The 26420-nt window shown below is 36.2% G+C and overlaps 1 protein-coding gene across 1 annotated transcript in view; it reads left to right on the top strand.

Annotated features, from left to right (window-relative positions):
- The first annotated feature begins 10830 nt into the window (after positions 1–10830).
- Positions 10831–26420, top strand: part of LOC123659705 (zinc finger homeobox protein 3) — a 117714-nt gene continuing 102124 nt past the window's right edge. The window contains exons 1-2 of the mRNA XM_045594892.1: positions 10831–13561; positions 18998–21711. Coding sequence (XP_045450848.1) covers positions 10831–13561; positions 18998–21711 — 5445 coding nt within the window. The remainder of the gene's footprint in view (positions 13562–18997; positions 21712–26420) is intronic.

Here is a 26420-nt window from a genome sequence, read left to right as displayed (position 1 = left end):
TATGATTTACGTGTTAGATAAAGTCTATCCTGGCACTGAATTTGTACTGATAATTAAATAGTAAATTTCTTTATTAAAAATTTAATGAAAATTTAAATACCAGTTATGAATAGAATATACATATTTAATTTAAAAAAAAAAAACATGCATAATATTCTATAAATGGTAGATACATTCATTACATACAGGTAACAAAAAAAATTAAAAATATTAAAGTTCATATTTTTATATACCTAGGTAGGTAGTTTTACAACATTTGTCATTTAAAACATTACTTGTAATTGTAACATGCATGCTGGTGCAGCGATAGTGCCCACATCGACAAACGAAACCTCTATACCTTACATTACCTTAATTATTTTATTATTTATCATTCATGCAGGTAAATAGACAATCTCACCTTGATAAAAACTCCAAAAGTCGAGAACTATGACCTTACCTTAGTTTTATAATCACGATGTACAGAGTCGTGATCGTGACAAATCGAAACCGAAGACCTATCGATATCCTTGACTTTAAATTTAAACAATACTATTATTTAGTTCGATGTTTTAGTCGCACTATCTCGTCATAAAATAGATTATAATTAGCACAGTCATTTGTTATTTTGCATAACTATATCCATATATTAATTAATACGTGAAGCAAAAACTTTGTGCCCCATTTTTTGCGTGGACGGAGAAGTATAAAAATTTTTGTACACTTATAGTTTATATAGATAAGGAGTGCTAAATGCAATTATTTTTTTAATTATGCTTAAAAATATTTTATATATTATTTAATCGGTAAAAAAAAACATTTCACACACTACCATGTATTTGACACACACACGCTTATACCTATACTCTTTTGTTTATTGTTATAAAAGTATAGTCTTTGACAACAGAACCTTAATAATGTTTAAACTTATCAGTTAGTCAGTCAGTTCAGCCTATTGCAGTCAACTGCTGGATATAGGCCTCCCCAAGTTCGCGCTAGAATTCAAACTTATAATTTAAATTAATAATGATCGAATTTCGACCACTGAGCGACCAGTAGTAAAATCAATTGTGTATTTAAACGAACTGTTAAATTATCTGTATATATAGCAAAGAAGTATAAATCTTATACTAATAAACGAGCAACTCTCGTATATATATAATATAGAATCTGAATCTCGGAAACGGCTCCAACGATTTTTATAAAATTCAGTATGCAGGGAATTTCGGGGGAGATAAATAAATCTAGCTTGGATTCAATTTTGGAAAATGTCGTTTTATCCCAGCTTTTAGGCAAAGAAAAAATGGCTACAATATCGTTAGAATACTATATAGGTAAATTTCGCGCTTGTGACTAAGGTTGTAATAGCTCAGGTGGGAAATCCATGGGCCAGTCGTGATCGCCGAGAAGACCACGGTTCAAAATCCTCAAATTTTCGGATCGATTATTATTTTTCCTTTTTATTTTTTCTAATTGCACTCGTTATTTTTTATTTAAATAGCCAGTTCTTATTTTTCATTATTATATCGGTAAAATCGAAAACTATTTTTCATATTTTATCTTTATTATTTTTTAATTTCTTTTTTATTTTTGATTTTTTATATTTGTTTAATTTTTTTATTATTGGCGGTAAAAAAATATTATTCATAATATTTTATATGCAATTCGTATTTTAAATATGATTTCCAAAAACACGATTTACTAAAAATACCGAGCTAAGCTCGGTTACCCAGGTAACTTACACTAAAACGCAAAATAGAACCAAATCATTAAACCGTTTACCATCAAGTAGACATTTTATAAAGAAATCAAAGTTCCTTATACATTTATTGTATGTCATTAGTACTCTATACAGAGGATAATCCTCGGCATATTCGGAGCATGTGCGCACTGTGCACCCAAATATTTATATACTCACTAACTGTACCTTGGGCGTGTAGCTGCGTTTTATTTATTTATTTTTTTTTTTTTTTTATTTTTTTTTTTTTTTTTTTGTCGTACCAACTATAAAACCATGATAAGAAAACAATGATCTGACGATGGGATCCCAGAGAAATCGAGGAAAACTCTCGAAAATCCGCATAACTTTTTACTGGGTGTACTGATTTTGATAATTTTTAATTTAATCGAAAGCTGGTGTTTGTCATGTGGTCATATTTAAATTTTATCTTTGATAACGCGTAGTTACTTGACTATTTTTTCGTCGATCTACGTTGTATTACTTGTCGATGTATTTGAAGTCGGTTTTTTTTTCGTTTGCCTGCAAACACAATTATGTTGATCAAATGTGTGAATTTGTGCTATATTTTATTTATAGTTTTAAACCAGAATCACGTCGAATTATTGAACTTCTATTTGGGTGGAAAATGTTAATACATGAATATATTAATCGTTTCCAATTATTAATTGACGCCGTTGGAGCAACGGTTACAACCATGGATTGTACCTGTTGCGCTGGCGTTTGCTGGTTCGATCCCCGCACATGACAAACATATTGGCCATACAGGTGTTTGTCGTGGTCTGGGTGTTTGTGTAGTCCTTGTGGGTCTCCCCACCGTGCCTCAGAGAGCACGTTAAGCCGTCGGTCCCGGTTGCTATCATGTACACCTGATAGCGATCGTTACTCATAGTAGGGAATATATCCGCCAACCCGCATTGAAGCAGCGTGGTGGATTAAGCTCGGATCCTTCTCCCACATGGGGAAAGAGGCCTATACCCAGTAGTGGGATATTACAGGCTGAAGCGTTCTAATTATTGAGCGTTAAGGCCATGTTTACTAGCACTGTTTTATTTAAATTTATTTATTTGTTTAGTTAAACCCTTTTGCACTATAAATACTGACAAAGTGTACGACTAATTAAATAAAATCAACTGCAGTGACAAACTCGCAAGCAATGACTCAAAAGCTTTGAACCACAGTGCTATTAGATATGTGCATAAAACATTCGTGCCATATGAAATTTATGATCTATCTGTTTTTAATCGTTTACTGTATTCGTTATTCTGAATTAGATATTTATGTGTAGGTACGTAAAATGATCTGTTATTTTTTTGTTTGTTACCTTGTGACTCTATATTTCGCCAACAGTAAAAACTGGTACATAAATATCAACTATTGCTGATTCTAATATAAACAATAGTAAGTATATAAAAAAGAGGGCGGTTGACGCTCGACGTTACTTCTCAAATTGAATATTAGATTGAAATTACGTACTCGGGTGGCACTCTCCTCCACCTTTGTTACGCGAATGATATATAAAGCGTGCGCGCATACAAACACGGCAATAAGAATTTTAAATTAGCATTCTTTTTGTGCTCCACGCCACCCCAACCCTCGCCCCGCCGTCTTAATAATATGAAGAAATTGAGTTGTTATACACCCTTTTCGGAGGAGGCGCGGGTGCAGCGGCACACCTCGAAGAGAAGCCTTTTTGTAATTGAATTTAGATATTCTCCCGCCGTATATAACGACAGGAAGGTGAAACGCTAGTTCCGCGACTAGAATAAGTACTCGTACATATTTTTGTGTATAATAATAATGTGATGTGACATCTCCTATTACCTTTAAATATATTTCTTTATTCATGCGAATAATAAGAACGATTTAAATGAAAATGTAAATAAATGCGTTGTTGTTGTTATTGTTGTTGATATATTAATAACGTAAATTTAATAAAACTCACCGACTGAAAAGAAGGACTGTTCGACTGGATTGATTTTGAGTGTCCCAATGTAACTTCTGTAACAATGGTTCATCTAAATATATTCTATTAATTTGATCAACCTTCCGAGAACGAACGATAGCATGATACTGCTATGTAATTACAGAAGGCTACCTATTAACATCGTCCGTGTACAAACATGGCGGCTGATTGTGGGTTTCATTTTAATTGCGCACACGCATCCCGATAGCAAGTTAGACCTCTCATTGATTTTAACCTACAATATTGTTGAAATCGTGGGAATTTTAATTGCTATCGATTTTTGTTGCCCGTACAACGAAAGGAGGCAGATAATGTTGGAGATAAGCCCATTCCCATCGACCTTATGTCAATAACACATCATAATATGTTTGATCAACTCAATTTCAAATGATAACAAACAAGTCAAAAGAATTTTCGCTTAAGCTTTCGTTTTAAGCTCAGGGTACTTAAAACCTTACAAATTCAGACACTACTTTTATACGACGATTAGAAAAACCTATAACAATTATTTAAATTATCGTTAATGACACATCCTAAGCAACGTGCCCGCGTCACGCTCATCATCGAGAAATAAGTTTAAAAGTAATTCGAGGTCTCCCTAAATTATAGATGTCCAGAGCAGCGGATGTCGTCGCGGCTTCAGCGGCGCCGGCGCAATCAAAAACCGCACGTCATTGTTTTTTGTGTTACAGCCCCAGGCGCCTTAGGTTCCGATCCGACCCCGGCCGCTAATTAATTATTTCACATGTATCGATCATTAATTACATACGACGCTCCGGCCGATACCGTCCACCCGTTATCTTTTAATGACGCCCGGCAATTTGTCGGCAGTAATTATCTTACAAATCAGACGAACAATAATTGTGTTTGCTCGCAAACGAAAAAAAACCGACTTCAATTACATCGACGAGTAATACAACGTAGATCGACGAAAAAATAGTCAAGTAACTACGCGTTATCAAAGATTACTCAAAAAGTAGTTATCAGATCTCAATAAAATTTATATGTGACCACATGACAAATATCAGCTTTCGATTAAATTAAAAATTATCAAAATCGGTACACCCAGTAAAAAGTTATTACGGATTTTCGAGAGTTTCCCTCGATTCCTCTGGGATCCCATCATCAGATCCTAGTTTCCTTATCACGGTACCAAACTAGGAATATACCCTTTCCAACAAAAAAAGAACTATCAAAATCGGTATATCCAGTAGAAAGTTATGCGGTATAATACAACGTAGGTCGACGAAAAAAGCGTCAAGTAAAAACACATTATTAGATATAACTCGAAAAGTAGTTGTTAGATCTCAAATAAATTTAAATGGGACCAATTGGCACACACGACCTTTCGATTAAAACAAAATTTGTCGAAATCGGTCCACACGGGCAAAAGTTCTGATGTAACATACATAAAAAAAAAAAAAAAAAAAAAAAAAAAAAAAAAAAAAAAAAAAAAAATACAGTCGAATTGAGAACCTCCTCCTTTTTTGGAAGTCGGTTAAAAACTGAATATAATGATTTAAAATTTTAACACGATCGAGGCATTATCTGGCATAACCATTAATAGCAGAAAGCATCGAGATCGAATCAATCTTAATCTCGTACAGAAACGTAATCCAGATTTATTTATGACGGAGCTGCGCGTGTGCTATTATACTCGTCTGCAGCAATTTGCCTCGGAAATTGTCTTAATCGGCCGCTCAAGGGACTATTTATGTATAATTATTTCCAAATTCGACGCTCCGTTTGATGCCTTTCCGCTCTCTTTGAGGTGGTTCGACAAAAAAGTCATCTGTGGTAACAATTAAGCGTCGAAAAAATAGAAATAAGTATCGAAGGGTCTGCAATAATTACAGACGCAAATTGAAGGTTCCTAAGAGTATATCGTTCGAGCGGCGCCTGCCAGCTTACCTGCAGCTCCGCGCGACGAACATCTAAAACAAATGACTGATCATTCATTCATTCATCAAATGAATAATTATAGATAATCAGTTGCTAAAACTAGCAAAATCTTATTTATATAGCTACACTATTTTATACAGTCAATCTTTCATTTGCTATGCAAAAGTAACATTGACACTGAAGTGTGGAAGTGCAAGTGGTTTTGCACGTTATTCTTTCTACTTTATTAAGCCATTTTCGTTCGTTTTTTAAATATATCTTAAAAGTGATATCACTTCAGTCTACCGCAGTCCACTGCTAGACATAAGCCTCCACAAGCTCGCGTCAAGCGCTTTGTCGCACCAGCGCAAGGCGCTGCTGTCCGTCTGCGGCCTGCGTACTAAGCCAGGCAATGATAAAGTGATATGATTCTATTAAACACTTTTACGAAAAAGTGAATATTAGTTTTTTTTTTTTTTTTTATTAGTTCACACACACTCAGTTCCACTACTACCTTGGAACTTGAAGAGCCGACCGATGGCGGGATAACCATCCAACTGCTGGCTTTGAAATACACAGGCTGAAGACGGGCAGCAGCGTCTTCGGTGCGACAAAGCCAGCCCCGCGGTCACCAACCCGCCTGCCCAGCGTGGTGACTATGAGCAAAACACATGAACCCACGCCAGTTTTGGCGTGAACTTGTGGAGGCCTATGTCCAGTAGTGGACTGCGAAAGGCTGCTGTGATGATGGTGATGATGATTTTAATTAGTTCTTTTATTACTCCATATAATCATTTATGTGTCTTATAATTGAACTGAGATCTAATTACGTTGGCGAAAATGTTTCAAAATAAGCATATGTACATATTTAATTAAATCTACATTCGTAATGAAATAAGCAGCCGCCATTGGACGCCTAATTGTCGTAATTAGTATTATTCGTCTTTAAGCGCTTTGTAATTACTAACGTACTCGGGTTCATGTGTGATTTCTGCTACGTCACTGTTTCGAGTAAAAGGAGGAGTTATTTTAATTACAACTTTCTCTGACTTATTTAAATACGAAGCAAATAACTCATATTTACCAGCACCTAATGAATGGGTAATAGCAAAATAATTCTCGTAAAATCTCTTTTCAAATTCTTTCTTTTTCTTTCTGTCGTTGTGTACTTGTGAAATCATTCCAATTAGAAATATAGTTTAAAGTTACGTCATCTTAGGCAAGTTATCTAAGGCATTTCTAAGGGATTTTATTCTACAATTCTGATGTAGTGTTTTATAAAAATTTTAATCAAAGCAACCATACTGATCCCGTAACATAAATTCAGTCTCATTATCATAAGTGGTCGTCTTATTTAGACCCTGATGATGCTTAAGTCTACCATGTAGTAGCTACACCACCAGCTTTCCCACGTGTAACAAGACTATTTATTACAAATAACATCGAACTGTGCTTGTTACTGTAATAATTTCAAGTAAAGCTTAATATCCCCTTTGTTTTGTTTTCCCTATTTCGAAAATTTCGGTTTATTACTTGACAACGCGTTTGCTATAGAATTTAGTTGGTCATTATTTAATGATCTTTTACGACATTTTCGTGAAGAAAGCTGGTTGAGCATAATTATTTAGCTGTGTTCTGTGGTTTCGTGCGGAATCTCGTGACTTAATGAGGGCCTGTGATTATTAATATGGACGTAATTTACCATATGTCTTGTTACAGTGCTTTGTTTTTTTATTGGAATGTCTAGAGATTTTTCTAGCGCTTATTTTTTCAATGTAATTTATATTCAAAGTATACAATCTAGATGACATTTACGAGATTTTGTTTAGCGTTTGGGGACGTGATGGGAGGAACAGGGTGTAAAGTCCCTTATCCACCATCGCAAAGGGAGGATCCTCCGAGCAGACGGGTGATGTGTCTGGTGAGCTACTGGGGTGCCGTGGATGCTGACTGGCTTTATGACTCGCTGCTCGAAAGCTTGAAAAAGAAATGACGTCACAATAACGTAGCTTTGCGAAGGCTGCGCTGACTTTCATGCTCTGTGCTGTGTGGCTACGGCACCAAAGAATATAGCCACCCCCTCTCTTCCCGTGGGTGTCGTAAGAGGCGACTAAGGGATAACAAAGTTCCACTACCACCTTGGAACTTAAGAAGCCGACCGATGGCGGGATAACCATCCAACTGCTGGCTTTCAAACACACAGGCCGAAGACGGGCAGCAGTGTCTTCGGTGCGAGAAAGCCAGCCCTGCGGTCACCAACTCGCCTGCCCAGGGTGGTGACTATGGGCAACACACATGAGTTCACGCATTTTTGGCGCGAACTTGTGGAGGCCTATGTCCAGCAGTGGACTACAATAGTCTGGAATGATGATGATGATGACTTTCATGTTCGGGGTCACCAGTTTGGGCGTGTGTGAGGAACAGGGTGTACAGATCTTCATCAATCATTAAAAAGGGAGGATTCTCTGACCAGCCGGGAGTTGGGTCTGGTGGGCTACTGCCCCCCAACGGTTGTTGTCGGATTCTTATATATATGTTGTCTTCGGATAAGGTAGTTCGTATTTTGCGAGATAGATGTCGCTACAATAGTGCCAAGATGACGCAAACTATTTCGCCAATGTCTTTCTTTAATCTAACATTCCTAGTTGGAATCTTTCATCCTTGTACCGAATTAGCTACTAAAAAGTGTACTGAAAACGTAATAATGTTATGTGTACAATTAAAATGGTACGTCTGACATCTCTGATTCCAACTGGAATTCTATTATAAAATAGATTTTGTACGCTAACCAATTTAGTTCCTTTTTGTTCATTTTGATTTTTATACCAATTCAAAAATATTCTCAATAAATAAACGAATCGGATTAGCTTATGAATACAGTTATTAGACGTAATTGAACATCAACAAAAACGATATACATATATACGTTCTTCCTATCAATAACATTGTGGGAGCCTCATTACCGAATTGAAAAGCGCACATCTTCATTATGACGGACTTGATAACTATTACAGGAGACTAATCCGATGCGGGCACTTTGTGTGTGCGCGTACGCAGAGTGCGCGTGTGTTGATTAATTTCAAACAACGCACACTTGAAAAAACTGCGTTAGTGTATCATTTGCTAGTACAATTTCTCACGCTCCCACATATGTAATGAATATATAATCAGCACTTATGTATAGGTAAACTTATGAATTGGAACTGATTCATATGTGGCTGCTTTTGAGAAATGTCCATGTAAAATTATTACTAAAATTGAAAGCTTTTGCATAGTTTCCTATTTTAATAGTATCTTATCGACTTTACTTTGTATTCATTTTATTTGTTAAACGGAAATTGTAATTATATAACGATTTTCATATACCTATATTGCTTTTAAATCTTATTAATATTACTAAAATAATGTTTTACAATAGTTTGAACAAAACATATAAGTAGAAAAAACTATATTTATACCAATGGAATTTGTGAAATATATTTTTTTATAATAAAAACAGTCATATCACTTGTAAACTTTAAACGTTTTTAAGATGACTAATTTTCTTTATATAAGAATTTGTTACAGAAAAATGAAGTCGTCATTATGATCTATTCAACACTTTCTAATAACTATTCCTTCTCATAGTTTTCGCACTCATTGATACTGAGAAATGATCTATACTGCAGTTGAGTGAAACAACTGCAGCTGTATGACTAAACATAGGTAAAAGTCATTTTACAATATCATTATTATATGATAAGCATCTTTATACATACACACATACATATGCATTTTATAAAATTAATATTTCTAAATAGTTTATAAAGTATTCTATAAATGAATAATACGAGTGATCCTCGATAAATTTAATCGGACAAGGGGCTTCTTTCATATAAAATAACTGTCGTCGGAGTCAATATTGACATTGTTATCAAATTTTTATGTAATATAATTTATCATTTAATCATTTACGGGTCGCGTTAGACCGTTGGAAATGCAAACAAGTCAATAGGAGTGTCTCTATGTGAATCAAAGAATCGCTCAAGGTCACTTAATTGTTGAAAAAAATTTATCCAAATTTGTATAGTTTATCTTTAATGTTGACATCCGTTCCAATGATAGAAATAATATTTATGGTTAACGTTAATACCGATACTCATTATCGGTCGCACATCCTGCAGTTATTCACTCATTAGTCAGAGTGATTAGCAAAATGCGAAACGTTACTTAGTCAGCTCTACATAATATGATATAGTATATAAAACATGATAAATTAATTTAAAAATCATCTATCATATTAATCAATCACAATTCTCTATCAGCACTTGTTCTAAAAATTAACACTATTTGTAAACAATAAAGCATTTTTTAAATATTGTGTTAGAAAATTAATGAATGAATTATTTATCAATACGAGATTATATCTAAATCTAAAAACAATTGTTGTTTACTTTTTTAGGTAGTTTTCAATTCAAATAGGTATTAAAGTTTATGTTTTAAAGTATATTTTTTTTTTACTAGATGTACCTACTGCTAATCAAATGAGAACATCGATAAGCATTATATTCAAATCTTATTTAGGTATGAAGCGTGTAGTGCGTACCTATAGTTATGTGTACTTGATAACACCTTAGATAACAGAGATGACGGCTTAATCTCATTTTTTAACAAATTTTTATTCTAGATTACGTACTATTTGTCGATTTTGTTATATCCACTTAATGTTAATATATTTAAGGAATAAATTCGTAAAATTGTCTGATTCATAATCGTGTAATCTATATTTGTCGAGTTCCTTTAATATTGGTTGCTTAATTGTAAAAATGTCGCTTTTGACAGCGTGGACAAGCTGTCATTCGGATAAATTGATCACAGTTGTTTGCGCAAATGGTAGATAAGCGATTATTATCAAATATTTTAATTTTAACAACGACACATCACATTTTATTAGTTCTCATTCGGTGAAACGAACGTTTAATCAAGAATTTTTTGAAGTTTCCTAACGTTTTTTTAGTGTGTATATTAGTATAAAATAGGAAAACAAAATAACTAGGTATATATATAGTATAAAAGGTTATCTCCACCTATTTCCGTTCACATTGTTGCTTTATACAAATGTATTCAATACTCACCTCTAGTTGAAACTGGTCCGTGAGAAAATAGTTTGTTAGGTTAACACAATTAGATTGAATATGCATTGTGTTGATTTAGAAATTTGCATTTTCTTAAGAGGAATATCTGTTTACAGGAGAACATGTGATGCCGGCCCTTGACGCCCGGCGCCATGCCCACGCCGCTGCAGCCCGGCGGCCCCGCTAGCGGCCCGCCTCCGGAGCGCAAGCGGCGCCGCAAGCGCGACGATCCACAAAGCTCAGCTGCGCTCGAACCTGACGACGACGACGACGGCGAAATGAGCCCAGAGGAAGAGCCGCGCAACGCTCCCGCGGCCCCAGCGGCGCCCACTCCAGCGCCTTCCTCTGCACCAGCACCCACCTCACCTCCTGCCGCTCCAGACGCCGTTGACCTCACCTCGCGTCGTGATTCTCCACCCCTCTCTTCCGATGTTGAACATTTCGATGGCAAGATCGTCTACAATCCTGACGGATCTGCGTATATCATCGAAGATCCAGAAATTTCTGAAGGTGAAACGAGTCTTTCAGACTTGCCGAAAATTGAGCCCGGATGTATTGTTGACAGTCGGGACAGCAACGTAGTGGAAAGGCAGCTTGAGTTTCCTCAAATTGCGAGTGCATTCTACGTGTCGAGAAATCCTTCTTTGTACGGCGCTTTGTATGGAAGATTAGCAGCCGAGCGAGTGCGGGCGAGGCCCGATGCACCTGTGATGCATAGTTATCGTGTGTTTAGTTTTCGTGGAGGAAAAGACGCTCCTAGACCGCAGTCTCCTATTCCAGAGTGTCCTGTTAGCGTGCCAGTGAAACCGATTCTTATGTGTTTTATATGTAAATTGAGTTTCGGATATGCTAAGTCTTTCGTAGCCCATGCCCAATCAGACCACAGCTTATCCCTTCTTGACTCTGAGAGAGACGCTTTATCCAGGGAAAATGCATCAGCAATAATCCAATGTGTGGGTAAAGACAAAGAACCCCTAGTCTCATTCTTAGAGCCTGTCGGAGCAGCAGCGCCACCACGTGCCTCTGTTTCAGGGAGTCCAGCAAATATATCTGGACTATCAAGTCCTTCAATAGAGAAAAGGCCAGACACGTTGACTCCAGAAAGAGAAAATGATTTATTGATACCCAATGGATTGTGCGACGAAAGAAGACCTAGTCCACCTGCGTGGAGACCGCCGAGATCCATGGCTGAATCTTTAATTCCTCAACATTCCATGATCTCTGTGGCACATCCTCATACAATAAATGCTTCAGTTCAACCTCGCGCTAGTCCAAATTCTTCCCCACCGTTCCAAACAGCGCCCCCCGCATTCCTATCTGGAACAACAATAGGTGTGTGTCCAGATCATCTTGGAGGGCGACCGTCTGGTGCTGATTGTCCGAAATGCGAGCTTATTTTAAATTCAGGAAGACTTGGTGGTCCTTTGGCTGGAATGCACAGCAGAAATTCTTGTAAAACTTTGAAATGTCCGAAGTGCAACTGGCATTATAAGTATCAAGAGACATTAGAAATACATATGAAAGAAAAACACCCAGAAGCCGAAACAAGTTGCATTTATTGTATTGCTGGTCAACCTCATCCTCGATTAGCAAGGGGGGAGACATACACGTGCGGGTACAAGCCTTACAGATGCGAAGTTTGCAACTACTCAACGACAACAAAAGGCAACTTGAGTATTCATATGCAGTCTGATAAACATCTAAATAATATGCAAGAACTACAAAACGGTGGTAATCCGGGAGAAAGTAATTTGCCACCAGCTCAACATACACCACCAGGAGCACACAAACCTCCCATACCACACCACTCTCCTCTGGGCCAGAAACCAAAGCCAACATTTAGATGTGACGTCTGCAATTACGAAACCAATGTTGCACGAAACTTACGAATACATATGACCTCTGAGAAACATACTCACAATATGCTTGTCCTTCAACAAAATGTTAAGCATATGCAAACTTTATCAGCTTTACACCACAGGCAACAAAGTCAACAGCAACTGGAAAGTTTGTTGCACTTTCACGGAGGAGATGCTCCACCGCCTAACCCAGAAGCTGCCTTAGCCGATATGGCGTATAATCAAGCACTAATGATTCAACTTATGACTGGTGGCCCAGGACCATCGCCACCGGAACTAGGGGCACACTTGGACGTTGGATTAAATCCAGAAGCAATGGAACCTCCACCAGAACCTGCTGATCCTGAACCCGAAAGAACCTTCCATTGTTGTATATGTAATTGCTTTTCGACGGATTCTTTGGAAGCTTTAGGTCATCATTTAGCACAAGATCGCACAAAAATTAGAGAACAAGAAATATTGGCGTTAGTGGCCGGACATTATGTATGTAAATTATGCACATATAAAACTAATCTAAAAGCAAATTTTCAGTTACATTGTAAAACAGACAAACATCTTCAAAGGCTACAACACGTTAATCATGTAAAAGAAGGTGGTCCAAGAAACGAATGGAAATTAAAGTTCTGCGGTGGTGTTGGCACTGGTGGTGCAGGAGTAGGCGGTGTGCAAGTGAGATGTTGCGCTTGCGACTATTACACAAACTCAGCGCATAAACTGCAGTTGCATGCTGCTGGCACCCGTCATGAAGCAGCAACACTTTTATTAAGACATTTAAGGGACTGCGCTTCAAGGATACCACGAGACCGACCCCGTGTTTATCGCTGCGCATTGTGTGGTTTCGGTGCACCACATCGCCTGCCACTCTTGCAACACGTACGTTCCGTCAAACACTTGCAAATGGAACAAATTCACCAGCTCCAACGTCGATCGGAAGGCAAAGACCCCACCCCTGATGTTGCGGAGCTCTTCCAAGTCATCCCTCAGCCACCTGAAATGCCGAGCCCGTACGATCAGCAAGAAAATGGTGAGTTTTTTAACTTTTCTTATTGGAAAAAACCCACTATATTAAATATTATTACTTCATTCTTATAAAATTATTCTTATATATTCGTTCGACCAACCTTTGAAGTTAAATAAGTTACGTAAATTAATTAACGCTAATCTTGTGCCTATTGAGTCCGTTCATTGTCTTTTTTCATGTTTATTAGAGTAGTAATAAGGAAATTGCTACTCGTGTTTGCACTAGTACCTTACCAACCGTGACTATCCTATTGTTATTATTATTGTGAATTTACTTCCTCCAGTCATTGTCTCTTTAAGTAACAAATTTTAATTATATCTGAGATACGAACAAAACATTCCTATGAAAAAATACCTTTAGGTACAAGAGGTACGTAAAAACTTGTGGAACGTATTCATAATCAGATGCGCGTGCGCTTATCACTTATACTAGATAGATAGACATACTTTTACAAGAACGTTGTAGGTAAAGTGCGATTGAAAAAAAAATTAAATGACGAAAACATGCTATAATATTACATTTCGTAACCACATTTCACAATTTATTCTACATGGCATGGAAATCCTATTAAAATTAATTTATCTTAAACTATTATTGCTGGTCATATCGATAAAGTAATACTGAACGAACTTATGAATGTGATTTCAAAACGTCACTATCGGTTTCCAATTTAGTACGATTCGTTCCTTAATCAATTTTGTACTGCATTTTTTTTTATAAACATAGCCTTTGTGCATTACTAAGAAAACCGAATATTTAAGTGTTGTATATTTTATTTTTATAATTTCGTAAACGAATACAATATACTCTGCTCAATTATTTTCGAACGCTTCATCAATGTCACATAGGAATTTACACGTAACAGTCGCTTCGCATCGCATTCGAAAGGCAATCACCATTTAAAGCACTGAACATTTAGCGAAGAATTCGTAATCACAATAATGAGATAATTACACACGAACCAAAATTTAATTTAAAGCGCGCAACATTAGAACAGGTTTCTTTAATAACGTACGCCTTACACGGTGTCGCTACAGTCGAAGTCGTCATTGGTCGGTGGCGGCACGCCCCGCGCGCGAAGGAGACGGATAGAAGATTTGAATTGAGAACGCGAATTTTCCATAAGTACCGCACGCGGGACAATGACTCGCATTACGTATGTGGCCGTTGCGCATTAAGGATGATTGCTCCCTTGTGATGAGGCAGCTTCATCATCTTACAATGTCGCCGGCCGCAACGCCTGTAGTTTGTTTATTGCCACATAGACGTTAAACTGCGAATGAAATGTCTTTAACACACATTACTTAAATCTAAACATACATAACTTCATTATAAACAGCCCTTTAAGAAAGGCCGTTTTGGTCCATCTTAAATAAACAATCAAAGAGTAGGTACCCACCGTATAATGTATCCAAAAATATTAATTAATTTAATGTAAATAAACTTAAAATTAAAGACAAATGATGAAAAATTAATAATTAAATTATAAGAAAATATAGGTATCTATCATCGGATGCATGAAAAAGAAAATGAGTGTATCGAAGCGTTTTTGCTCTTTAAATAAATCCTTAAATTTGAAATATATAAATAGTATTAATGTACATTATAAGTAGATAATGTTTTATAAATATTTTATTTATAAATCTTGAATTTAGATTGCTAGTGAAATTGCTTGCGTGTAGAGTTAGCATGACAGGTTGGCGCAGTGGTCACAGCTTTGCACTGTTGCGCTAGAAGTAGCGGGTTCGTTCCTCGTTCGTAAAAAAGAGTGAAGTAAATACGCATTATCAAAGATTACTCAAAAAGTAGTCATCAGATCCCGATTAAATTTAAATGGGACCACAAAACAAGCATCAGCTTTCAAATAAAATGAGAATCATCAAAATATGTATGCCTAGTGAAAAGTTATAATGTACAATATATCGTAGGTCGACGAAAAAGAAGTCAAATAAATACGCATTATTAGATATAACTCGAAAAGATCTTGTTAGATCTCAATTAAAATTAAATGGGACCAAAAGAAACAACACCATACGATAAAAAAGTCATCGAAATCGGTACACCCATTTAAAAGTTCTGAGGTAAAATACATAAAAAACCAATCGAACTGATAATCTCCTCTTTTTTTGGAAGTCGGCTAAAAATACAAAACCAGTAACCAAAACTTCATAGGCAAGATGCCCGATGTTTCGGATACTTTACAGCAACCATGGTCACTGGAGGACCATGGGAGAGTCCTTTAAAAAAACTTAATAAACGTGATAAAATCTGATAAAGTTTGTTTCATTATAATGAGTGAAATTCGCGTAAACATTAGAAAAAAAATATATTTTTCATTTGTGGCGACATCTATCGCGCGAATTACGAACGACTACAAATTACGTAATTAGAGAAAAAACTGACGTATGCTACATCGCGCTATCAGAGTTTTCAAAGTGATTAAGTATATATACAAGATCCCGACAACAACCGTTGGGGACGTTAACCCACCAGACACAACACCCGTCTGGTTGGAGAATCCTCCCTTTGCGATGGCGGACGAGGAATTCAACACCATGTTCCTCACACTCCCAAACTGGTGACCCCGAGCGTGATCTGGCAACTGGCACTGGCCCGGCAAGCATCAGAAGATCTATGGACTATCGACCTCCGGTCTCGGAAAGGAGTGATGTGGCGACATCTATCGCGCGAATTACGAACGACTACAAACTACGTAATTAGAGAAAACTGACGTATGCTACATCGCGCTATCAGAGTTTTCAAAGTGATCAAGTATATATATATATATATATATATATATATATATATATATATATATATATATACAAGATCCCGACAACAACCGTCGGGGGCGTTAGCCCGCCAGACGCAACTTCCGTCTGGCCTTTTCTATGGCGGACGTGATTCTTCACACCACGTTCCTCTCGCTATCCAAACATTAATTAATTTCATAATTTGATAAAAAGTCAAATCTCACGAGAGCACGGTATTTGATTTATTTATTAATAATATTTATTTTAATATAATATATATAATATACTAGCGGATCCGGCAGACGTTGTCCTGCCCGGGAAACAGCGCCACCTATCGGGTCCAATTGAAATAAAAAATACCCTATCTCCCAAGTTGGACCAATTTACAGGTGCTTACAAAATTAGATAAAAATTGATTCAGTAGTTTCGGAGTTACATCCCGACTAGAAAAAAGGTCAGGCTGAATCAGATCATGTATCTAGACCGGATTAGGATAGAATGAGGCATTCCAGATCCGGCAAGCTCTATCAGGACCAGGTCTGGTCCAGATCAGGATAGCCCAAAAGAAATTACGCAGACTGAGCCTGAATCGCGCTATCGATGTTTTTAAGCGCACTTAGTATATATTCAGTTATCAGGACAGTCTAGCAGGGAGTTCTACACAGTGGAGCGGTCATAAGTAGTAGGAAGTAGTTAATTACTAGAAGTTAATAAAATTTAATTAATAATACAAAAACAAATAAAAATAATCGATATTTAAAGTAAAAACAAAAATAAATAATCCATTGGAAGAAATAAACGGAAATTAATATAATAATAATTATGTTAAGTAATATATTTATAATATCAATTCACTTTTTTGTCATTAAACATTTTTTTTCAAGAATATACATTCGTATTTCTTAAAAGGACCGGAACGGGCATACCCGACCCGGACCAGGCAAGGTATCTTCTGCGTTACATACCTTATCCGGTCCAGATCGGTCTGGTCCTTCTAAGGAACATGAAAAAAATTTTTATTCGGGATACCGATAGCAGTGCCACCTACCGGGTCCAATTGAGATAAAAACTACCCTATCTCCTCAGTTGGACCAAATTACAGATGCTTACAAATTCGATAAAAATTTGTTCTGTAGTTTCGGAGTTTATCGCCCACATACATTATGGCACGAAATTCTTACATATAGATACATTTTATTATTTTTCTGTTTAATTTTATAAAATTATGAATTACGCGTGTATTCCATCATTCATTAACATAAGTTTATAGCAATTGAAGTTCTCGAGCGTCCTATATGTTGGTATATTCAAAACTTTTTTTTTCAAAGTTGTATTGTCTTTAACAAAAGAGCGGTTACGTTTTGTAACTGATACGGTACGTACATAAATAGAGTCAATAAAACGTTTAAAAATCTCATTGTGCTCCCAATACCACGTTGTAAATAATCGTAAACTATATATCTCGAGAAACAAAACTCCCTTCACAATACCTATTTTACAACGCTATAACGACGTGCCTGCCGTCTTCAAGAAGAGACCCTCTGTACATGAAAAAAAAACGTCGTTCCTTACTATTTTCGATTTTCGTCCAGTTGAATTTGTCACGAAGTTTTGAAACTAAATAATTTGCGTACACCGGTCACTCCAGTCTTCGATTAGGGTCAGTTGCGTTTTGATGATTATTATTATATGCCCTTCTCACTTATCCGACCTCCCCTTCATTAGATGTAACGGTTTTAACTGCTTAAAACTATGAAACAGGTTCCCAAACAGGGGACATACTGGTTCAGCTGCGCCAGACTGTGAGATAATTTCAAGTTTTAATTAAGTAAAAAATTGATTCATTTTTACACGTTTTTTATTACACAACAATGTTTTATATTTTTTTTTTTTTTGTCTAATTTACTACAGATCAATATTGATTAAAAAACAACAGCAAAACATATTTGATTACTTGATAACGTTTATGAATAATTTTGATTGTTTTTTCATGGATTTTAGGATTTTTCTATTGCGAAGTATTTATCCCGTCACTCGTTTCTTTTACCTTCCTTATTTGAGCGTAAACGATTCGGGCCAGCTTTTTTCACACGCTGCTGTGGACACATCCCTGATCAAACAATAATTCCACGCATACATCCTATTTTTATAGCATCGCTTCTCACTCACACTCATTGTTATGTATTTCGATCATCTAAATGCATTTGATTCGATACGAAACTAAAAATTTGAGACCTTTTGTTGAAATATATAGTGATTGTTTGCCGGTCCTATATGTCCCTTTGTACACAAAATTACAATATTCTTAATACGTCGTGAGTTTACGTGTGCGTACGGAATGAATATACCGATAACTGTCTTGTTGGGATGTTGCAAACAAAAAGAGACCTCCTAATAATATAAAAGAAAAGAATTTTTTGCTAACTTCAATACTGAAAGTAACAAATGCTTAACGTCGAACAATAGCTAGTTTTCTTTATAAATGTAATATTTTTTGTGGATAAATCTCACGTAAATAATCGAAGGTAGGTACACGTTGCCGGTTATATATGACCATGCCCGACTGATAACTATTTATTATATTTGCGGATTTCGTAAGAAGAGGTTTGTCGAACGTCATTTGTAAATTATGTTTAGTTTGAATGTAAATTAGTGTTGGGTTTAACTTAATATGCTTTGTCAACAGATAATAAGGAGCCAATCGATCAAAAACCAGAACTAACTCAAGAACAGAAGTTGTTGCGATTTTTAGAGCAACACCAACAGCAACAACAACAGCAACAACAACAGCAACAACAACAACAACAACAAGTTCAACAACCACCACAACAAAGTTGCAATGAGAAGGAAGAAGAACAAGACATGCCTGGACCACATACATGTCCGTATTGCAATTTTAGCTGTGGAAATGAAAATAAGTTGAATTCGCATGTTAACTCCGTTCATGGTGATACAGTACGACATTTTATCTGTCCTTTGTGCCAAGACGCGTTTAAAGAGAGGCCGGCACTGGAAAGACATGTTATGCAAATTCACTCAGTTAACTCAGAAGGGCTACAAAGACTTCTTCTACTCGTCGATCAAAGTCATTGGCTTAACGGTGGAAGTCAACAACAGAGAGATGACCCGAGACAAGCAGATGAAAATGACCGAGAAATATCATCTCCTCGTTCTGAAGGCAGCGTTGATGGAGAAACAGAACGCTGTTCAACGTGTAATCGCACATTTCGTAACGTCGATGAGCTGTGCCAGCATCAAAACGAATCTGGTCATCTGGAATTGAAACAAACTCCTCAAGGACCGGGCTACGTTTGTTGGAAAAAAGGATGTAATAGATATTTTGATACCGCGCATGCCTTACAAAACCATTTTAGAGAAGCGCATGCCCGTAATTCAATTGCAAACATGTCAGTATCCGAGAAACATGTATATAAATACCGATGTAATCAGTGCAGCTTAGCATTTAAAACAATAGAAAAATTACAACTACATTCTCAATATCATGTTATACGCGACGCTACTAAATGTGTTTTATGTGGGCGCAGTTTTAGATCTGTATTAGCTCTTCAAAAACACGTTGAAACTTCGCATCCGGAATTATCAGAGGATGAGTTAAACGCTTTTAAGCGTAGCCTTGCGTCTAATCCTTTGCTACAGCCCGGACACGGTGCGGCACTAGACGCCGCAGCCGCAGATTTATTGCGAAAGGAAGCCCTTCGAACGCCAGAAGACGAACTTGGCGAAATGGAAGACAGAGATTCGAGTGCCACTGCTGCCGATGAATCTGGTCACAATGACGCAGAAAACTCCGATGACTCGATTATTTATAAAGACCAACAGTTTCTCGAAGACTATTTAAACTCTCAGGCTATGGCTGAAGATTCCTATAATGATCCTAATAGAAAGTATAAATGTCACCGATGCAAAGTTGCCTTTACGCGGCAGTCTTATTTAACTGCACATAATAAAACGCTTTTACACAGAAAAGGAGAGAAACTGACTTATCCTATGGAAAAATATTTAGATCCAAACAGACCGTTTAAATGTGACGTTTGCAAGGAATCTTTCACGCAAAAGAATATTTTGTTAGTTCATTACAATAGTGTGAGTCATTTGCACAAGTTAAAAAGAGCGATGCAAGAGCAACAAAACAATAATAATCCTCCCGTTTCGCCCAGTGCGGGCACTGCGCCCTCGAATTTAACTTTAACACCTAAAAGTACGTCTAGTGAGGAGGAAGATCGTAAACGCTATAAGTGTAACATATGCAAAGTTGCGTATACACAAGGAAGTACATTAGACATTCATATGAGATCAGTTTTACATCAGACAAGGGCGGGAAAACTACAGGAGCTGGCCGCCGCGGGCCACGTAGACTTAACACGCCCTCTGGTAGAGCAGCCGGAAAGAAACGATCCCGCCAAAATGCTACAAGACGTATTGTCGCCGAAAAATACATCCCCTTCTAGTACTAGTAGCGGCGGACCGCGCTCGTCGCCCCCCGCGCACCCTGCTAGTCCTCGGTCCCCTCGCACAGGTAGCACCGCCTGCGAACGCTGTCACACGTCATTCCCTAGTTTAGAATCACTCGATGCGCACCGAGTGACGACGTGTCCATTTAACGATGCGCGTGCGCATTCGCCGCTCGCTGACGCTGAGGCGGCTGCTATTGATGAAATAGTGGCTAAAGGGAATCCGCCTAAACGCAACTCACAAATGTACAAGCAATTACTTGAAACATTCGGGTTTGATCTTGTAATGCAATATAATGAAAATCAGCGGCGAAAATTACAAGAGGAACGAGAATTGGCCCGAGTACCTAGTCCGCCACCGCCGCCTCCTGAGGAAAAACCACCCGATGAAACGAAGTCGACGTGTCAATTTTGTAATAAAGAGTTTTCAAGTGTTTTTGTGTTGAAGACTCATTGTGAAGAAGTACATAAAGATAAAGTACCACTCGAATATTTGGAACAGTTTGCAGAACACTTTAAATCAGAATATGAGAGGAAATCTGGTGCTCCGAATTCGCCCCGTGCCGCGTCTCCTGCGCCTCAGGGCGACAGGTCGCCTTCTCCTCGAGGTGAAAATAGTGGGAACTTCAATGAGAATGCAAATGGCGCGGGCGAGGCACAGGCCGGTGCCTTGCTCGCGGCCCAGGTTCAAGAGATGCAAGCCGCTCTTAACATGCTGCAACTACAACAACTGGGACAATTACACCCGATGATGGCTCAAATGCTGTCGCTAGGTCTTCCATTGGGGCTTAACATGGGTGCGCTAGCGGCCATGAACCTGCAGCCACCCCTAGTATCACTCATGTTGCCTCCTCCGCCGTTCGATACCATGCCATTCTCGCATGATGCTCAGCTCAAACAACAGCAACTTATTCAGCAACAACAGCAGGTGGGCTAGTGTTTATTTTATTATATATCTATAGTATTTTTTACGTTAAGTTGTAATACTGTGTCTCTGTAAATAATATTACACAATATGCCTACCGAAAATACTAAATAACTAAATAACAAAACTAATTAAATAATTGTTTTATCAAACTGTTTACTTAGTAATTTTAACAGCGTAGTGATTAACGTGTATTTAATTCAAAGGTGATATTATTATAGTAACAGAACGTTAATGGAGCTATTTACACACAAGTTTAGGTTTTTTTTTTTTGTACAAAGTAAAACAAATTTTAATAACTATTTTTGAAAAAACACCGATCGACTTACATTTATATCTATACTAGCTGACCCCGCAAACGTTGTTTTACTATATATGTTATTAGCCCCCTTAATACCCTCCCCCTTATAACTTAGGGATATGAAAAATAGATATTGGCTGATTCTCAGACCTACCCGATATGCACACAAAATTTCATAAAAATCGGTCCAGCCGTTTCGGAGGTGTATTGTAACAAACATTCTGACATGACAATTTTATATATAAGATATTAATACTTGAAGTAATAACTTTGTAACCCTTTGGTAACGGAGGAGTGTGAAATTTCGTACACTTATAGTTTATATAGAGAAGGAGTGCAGAATGCTAATATTTTTTTTCAATTAAAAAAAAACATTACACGCACTACTATGTATTTGACAGAGATGCATATTATACTCATTTGTTGATTGTCAAAGTCTGTAGTCAAATTGAAATTTTTTAAAAAGGTTCTTTATTTTCATTATTTTTTGGTTTTCTTTAATTTAAATTTTTAATGATGGTCGAATTTCGACCTCTGGGCGGCTACTAGTATTTATAAATAAATAATGAATGTTTTTATTACTGTTTCCATTAAGATAATTGATTGAAAGAAATATATTTCTTTGATTTTTTTACATGTTTTATGTCACATTTACGTTATGTTATTATAACTGTGCCTTCGTTCATTGCGATAGATACCTAAATGAAATTAGACTGTCATATGTGTGGAAAAATTTGATGTACAGACATCATACATCGACACATATTACATATGTTCAGTATACGTATCTTAGTGATGTTCTAGAAACTTCTCTCTTAGAAATGTTCTATATGAATAAGAAAAAAATTAATAATATCATACGTATATTATTAACATTCTATACATACTTTACTATAACAATATAACGATATTTTGCAACAATAGTATATAAAAATAGTTAAAGTTTAAATTGTATTATTTGTTGGCCACTATTATTTATTATTTACTAGTGATCGCCCAGAGGTCGAAATTCGACTATAATTAAAATTTTACATTAAAGGAAACAAAAAAATAAAAAGAACAAATAACCTTTTTAAAAAAATGACTACAGACTGACAACAAAAAAGTATAATAAGCTTTGTGTGTGTCAAATACCGTGGTAGTGTGTCTAATTTTTTTTACCACGCTTAAGTTAGCCTAGGTTGTATGTATGTAATGGAATCTTTGAGCATAGTTTTCACCAACTGCCAGAAGTTTGATCAATTTGAAACTTTGCACACCTATCAAGGACCGATGACAATGCCATAATTCAATAGCAGTATCCCAATATTCTTATTAGAAGCGCCAGGATTAATAAATTCTTTCGTGGATCCCCTGTAAGGAAGTAAGAGAGATAAAGCTAGCGCGCGATCTGCGCATGCCTGCAGTTTCGGACTTACTCTTTCGCTCGGGCACTCGGCACAGCACAACGGAGGCAGATACTTTTTCAGGCTAGTTGCATTTTTACCTTGTTTATTCCTTACTAGCTGTTTCCCGCCCGCTTCGCGTGGCATAAGTTCGTGACTTCGCTCCGCGCGGAATAGTTATTATGTTATCGTTTATATTAATAATGGAAATAAATAAAATTTCTAAAAATAAAAAATAAATTATAGTTTAAAAAAACGAAAAAAACACGTATTTATAGCTAATCGAACTAACAAGTAGAAAATAATTTTTAATAACAAAGAGTTTATATTACAGTAGTAGAAGATCGAACAATCAATCATAATTAATTACTTCAAAATAAAATTATATAATAAAATTATAATATTGGCGCTTGAAATACCTATTAAATATAACAATTATTCTACTTGCAACTATCTATCTATGTACGGAGTTATTTTTTTTTTTTTTTTTTTTTTTTTCAAATTCACCTCGTATATAAACTATTCGTATATAACTACTAGTGTGCAAAATTTCTTACTCCTCCGTCCGCTTAATTTTTGTAAAAAGTTACAACTTTTAAGTTACAAGGTACAACGTTTTTGCTTCATGTATTAATATATAGATTTTTATATTACCCACACATGAGGGAATTCTAAACATTTTTAATATCATATCAAAAATCGACCGTTCCAGCGGGGATCGAACCTGCATCTCCGACTCACCGTGTCGATGTTCTAGCCACTTAAAACTATGAGTATTGTATATGTTTTACTAATTTTTTTAAACTTTATTATATTTGCACTAGTCATTTAAAATTACAAAATTAAAAATAAAACATTTTTAAGAGACATAAACTGGCCCTCGTAACAAAGATAATACTAGTATAGCGGTCAAGGTCAACCTCAATTTCAGTGCATATAAATAGTAAATAACGATTTGTGACTTTAATATATGCATGTGTGTGTTGTGTTTTTAGAACAGCAAAGCATTATGATTCAATGATGATGAAGTATTCCGTACCATAAAGCTTATATGCCTAAAAGTATTTTCTTTATTTGTAAAATGTTTTCACAGAACTAACAAATATTTGTTTAATTATATTTACAAGTTTAATTTTTTTTAAAGATATCGAATCATTAACGCTTTTAATGTAATTCGGACAATATAGAATATAAAATATCGAAGATTTTTAGTAGTTTTTATGATTATTTATATTTTTACTTTATTGCATGCTAATTACATATGAAATTTTTAGCCTTGCATTTTATCAGTATATATATATATATATATATATATATATATATATATATATATCCAGATACATTTTTGGCGTCAAGCACGAACTGCGTTATTACGACGTCCCTCAGTTATGCTTACATTTTATATGTTTTTTCTGCGAATGTTGCTTATTTTTTTCATTTTAAATTCCGTGGGTTATATCAATTTCTTTAAAGTTCTTTTTTGAGAATATTCTGCTTACAGTTGTGCCCAACCATTTATGAACCCCTTTCGTGATACTTATGTTATTGCTTCCTCCATATATCCATATAACCTCACTTAATGCACCGATTATTTAGCGTCCTATATAAGTAATGATGAAATGAATGAGAAGTAAGCTGAAATGCGACGTTGCCAGTTTTCTAGTAGGTGTGATCATCTATCGTTAACTTAAGAAATAATTCTATAACGCTCGTTGAAATTTTAACATGTAACGGTCATAGGAACACCTCCAATTTTTCATCTTATAATAGCTCTCTTAATAAGCTGCAACATATATTTTATTTAGGCTTTTAACATTTTAATTATTGACGACGTAGCACATCATCAGAATAATAATATAATAAATAATCATTTATCGTTGTGTCCATTTGTTATAAGTATTCTTTGACTCAAAGAATAATAATAAATAATGTTCCCTTATCCTGCCACGGATACTTTCTGTACATTGAAGATATTTAAAAAAAGTGATACGGTCTATGAATACAGGTTACTGAATCGAACATTTTTTTTTATATGTTTGTATGTGTCGTTGTGTCTTCATCACGCCAAAACAGCTAAACGGATTTCAAGTAATTTTAGAACATGGGTAACTGGGTATCCAAGAATACGAGGATATTATTTTTTCTTCTTCGCTGACGAATCTTATAGGTTAATTAAGTTTTATAGCCACAAATAGTTGTGTCACCTGCTTTTACAAACAACATATTATTATCATTTTCAATATAAAAATGTCTCATGGCTAAAATATTTTTTATACAGACTAAATAGTCTAACTACTTAACTCTATTTCACTAGAATGATTTACCTAAGTCGTCGTCTGGCAAATTTAAACGACGTCAAACAATATTTACTTATAAAATATAAAGTATATCTTTTAAGTAGGTTTCTAATTTTTTTTAAGTGGATAACAATAGTTTATTAAACATTATACATATTTACAATTCACAACTTAAGAACTAAATATTTACAGATAGTTTTGGTATAAATCATGTCCGCGTGGAATCGTGTCAAGAATGCTGACAGTATTTTCTCGTTGAATCGATATGCCGATTCTCTGCGCAAAAAAAATGCACCAGCCCTCTTGTCACCAGTGGAGGCAATAAGGCGAGGAGTTATCTCATTTAAAAAAAAATTTAGCACTGCTACTTCAAGGTCCAAGTGTTTCGACTGCAAATGGCACAAAGATGTTATTTGAAATTAATGACGAATACTTGTGCCGTTTAGTCGTTTCAGCTTTTTCCGCTGTGGCTCCCGCTTTTAAGGCTGTTTCCCTGACATGAGAAGGAGCAAGTGTGTCAACGCAGGTTGCGTCCCACAAAAGCGCCCGTCCCCTTTCCCAGGGAACCAACGTCAATCCATCAGGTCTCTTGCCATCATTGCGACTAATTCCAGTAGGCTCGATAAGAGCAGGAACGTCGATGGTGGCAAGAGCTTTTTTATGGTATCGTTTAGGGAACCGTGGCGGGAAAACCTACCTGAACTCTTGTTACAGGAAAGCCCGTGTAGT

Source organism: Melitaea cinxia, chromosome 14 (genome assembly GCF_905220565.1).
Source record: "Melitaea cinxia chromosome 14, ilMelCinx1.1, whole genome shotgun sequence".
Taxonomy (NCBI): domain Eukaryota; kingdom Metazoa; phylum Arthropoda; class Insecta; order Lepidoptera; family Nymphalidae; genus Melitaea; species Melitaea cinxia.
This window is presented reverse-complemented; position numbering and strand designations above follow the sequence as displayed.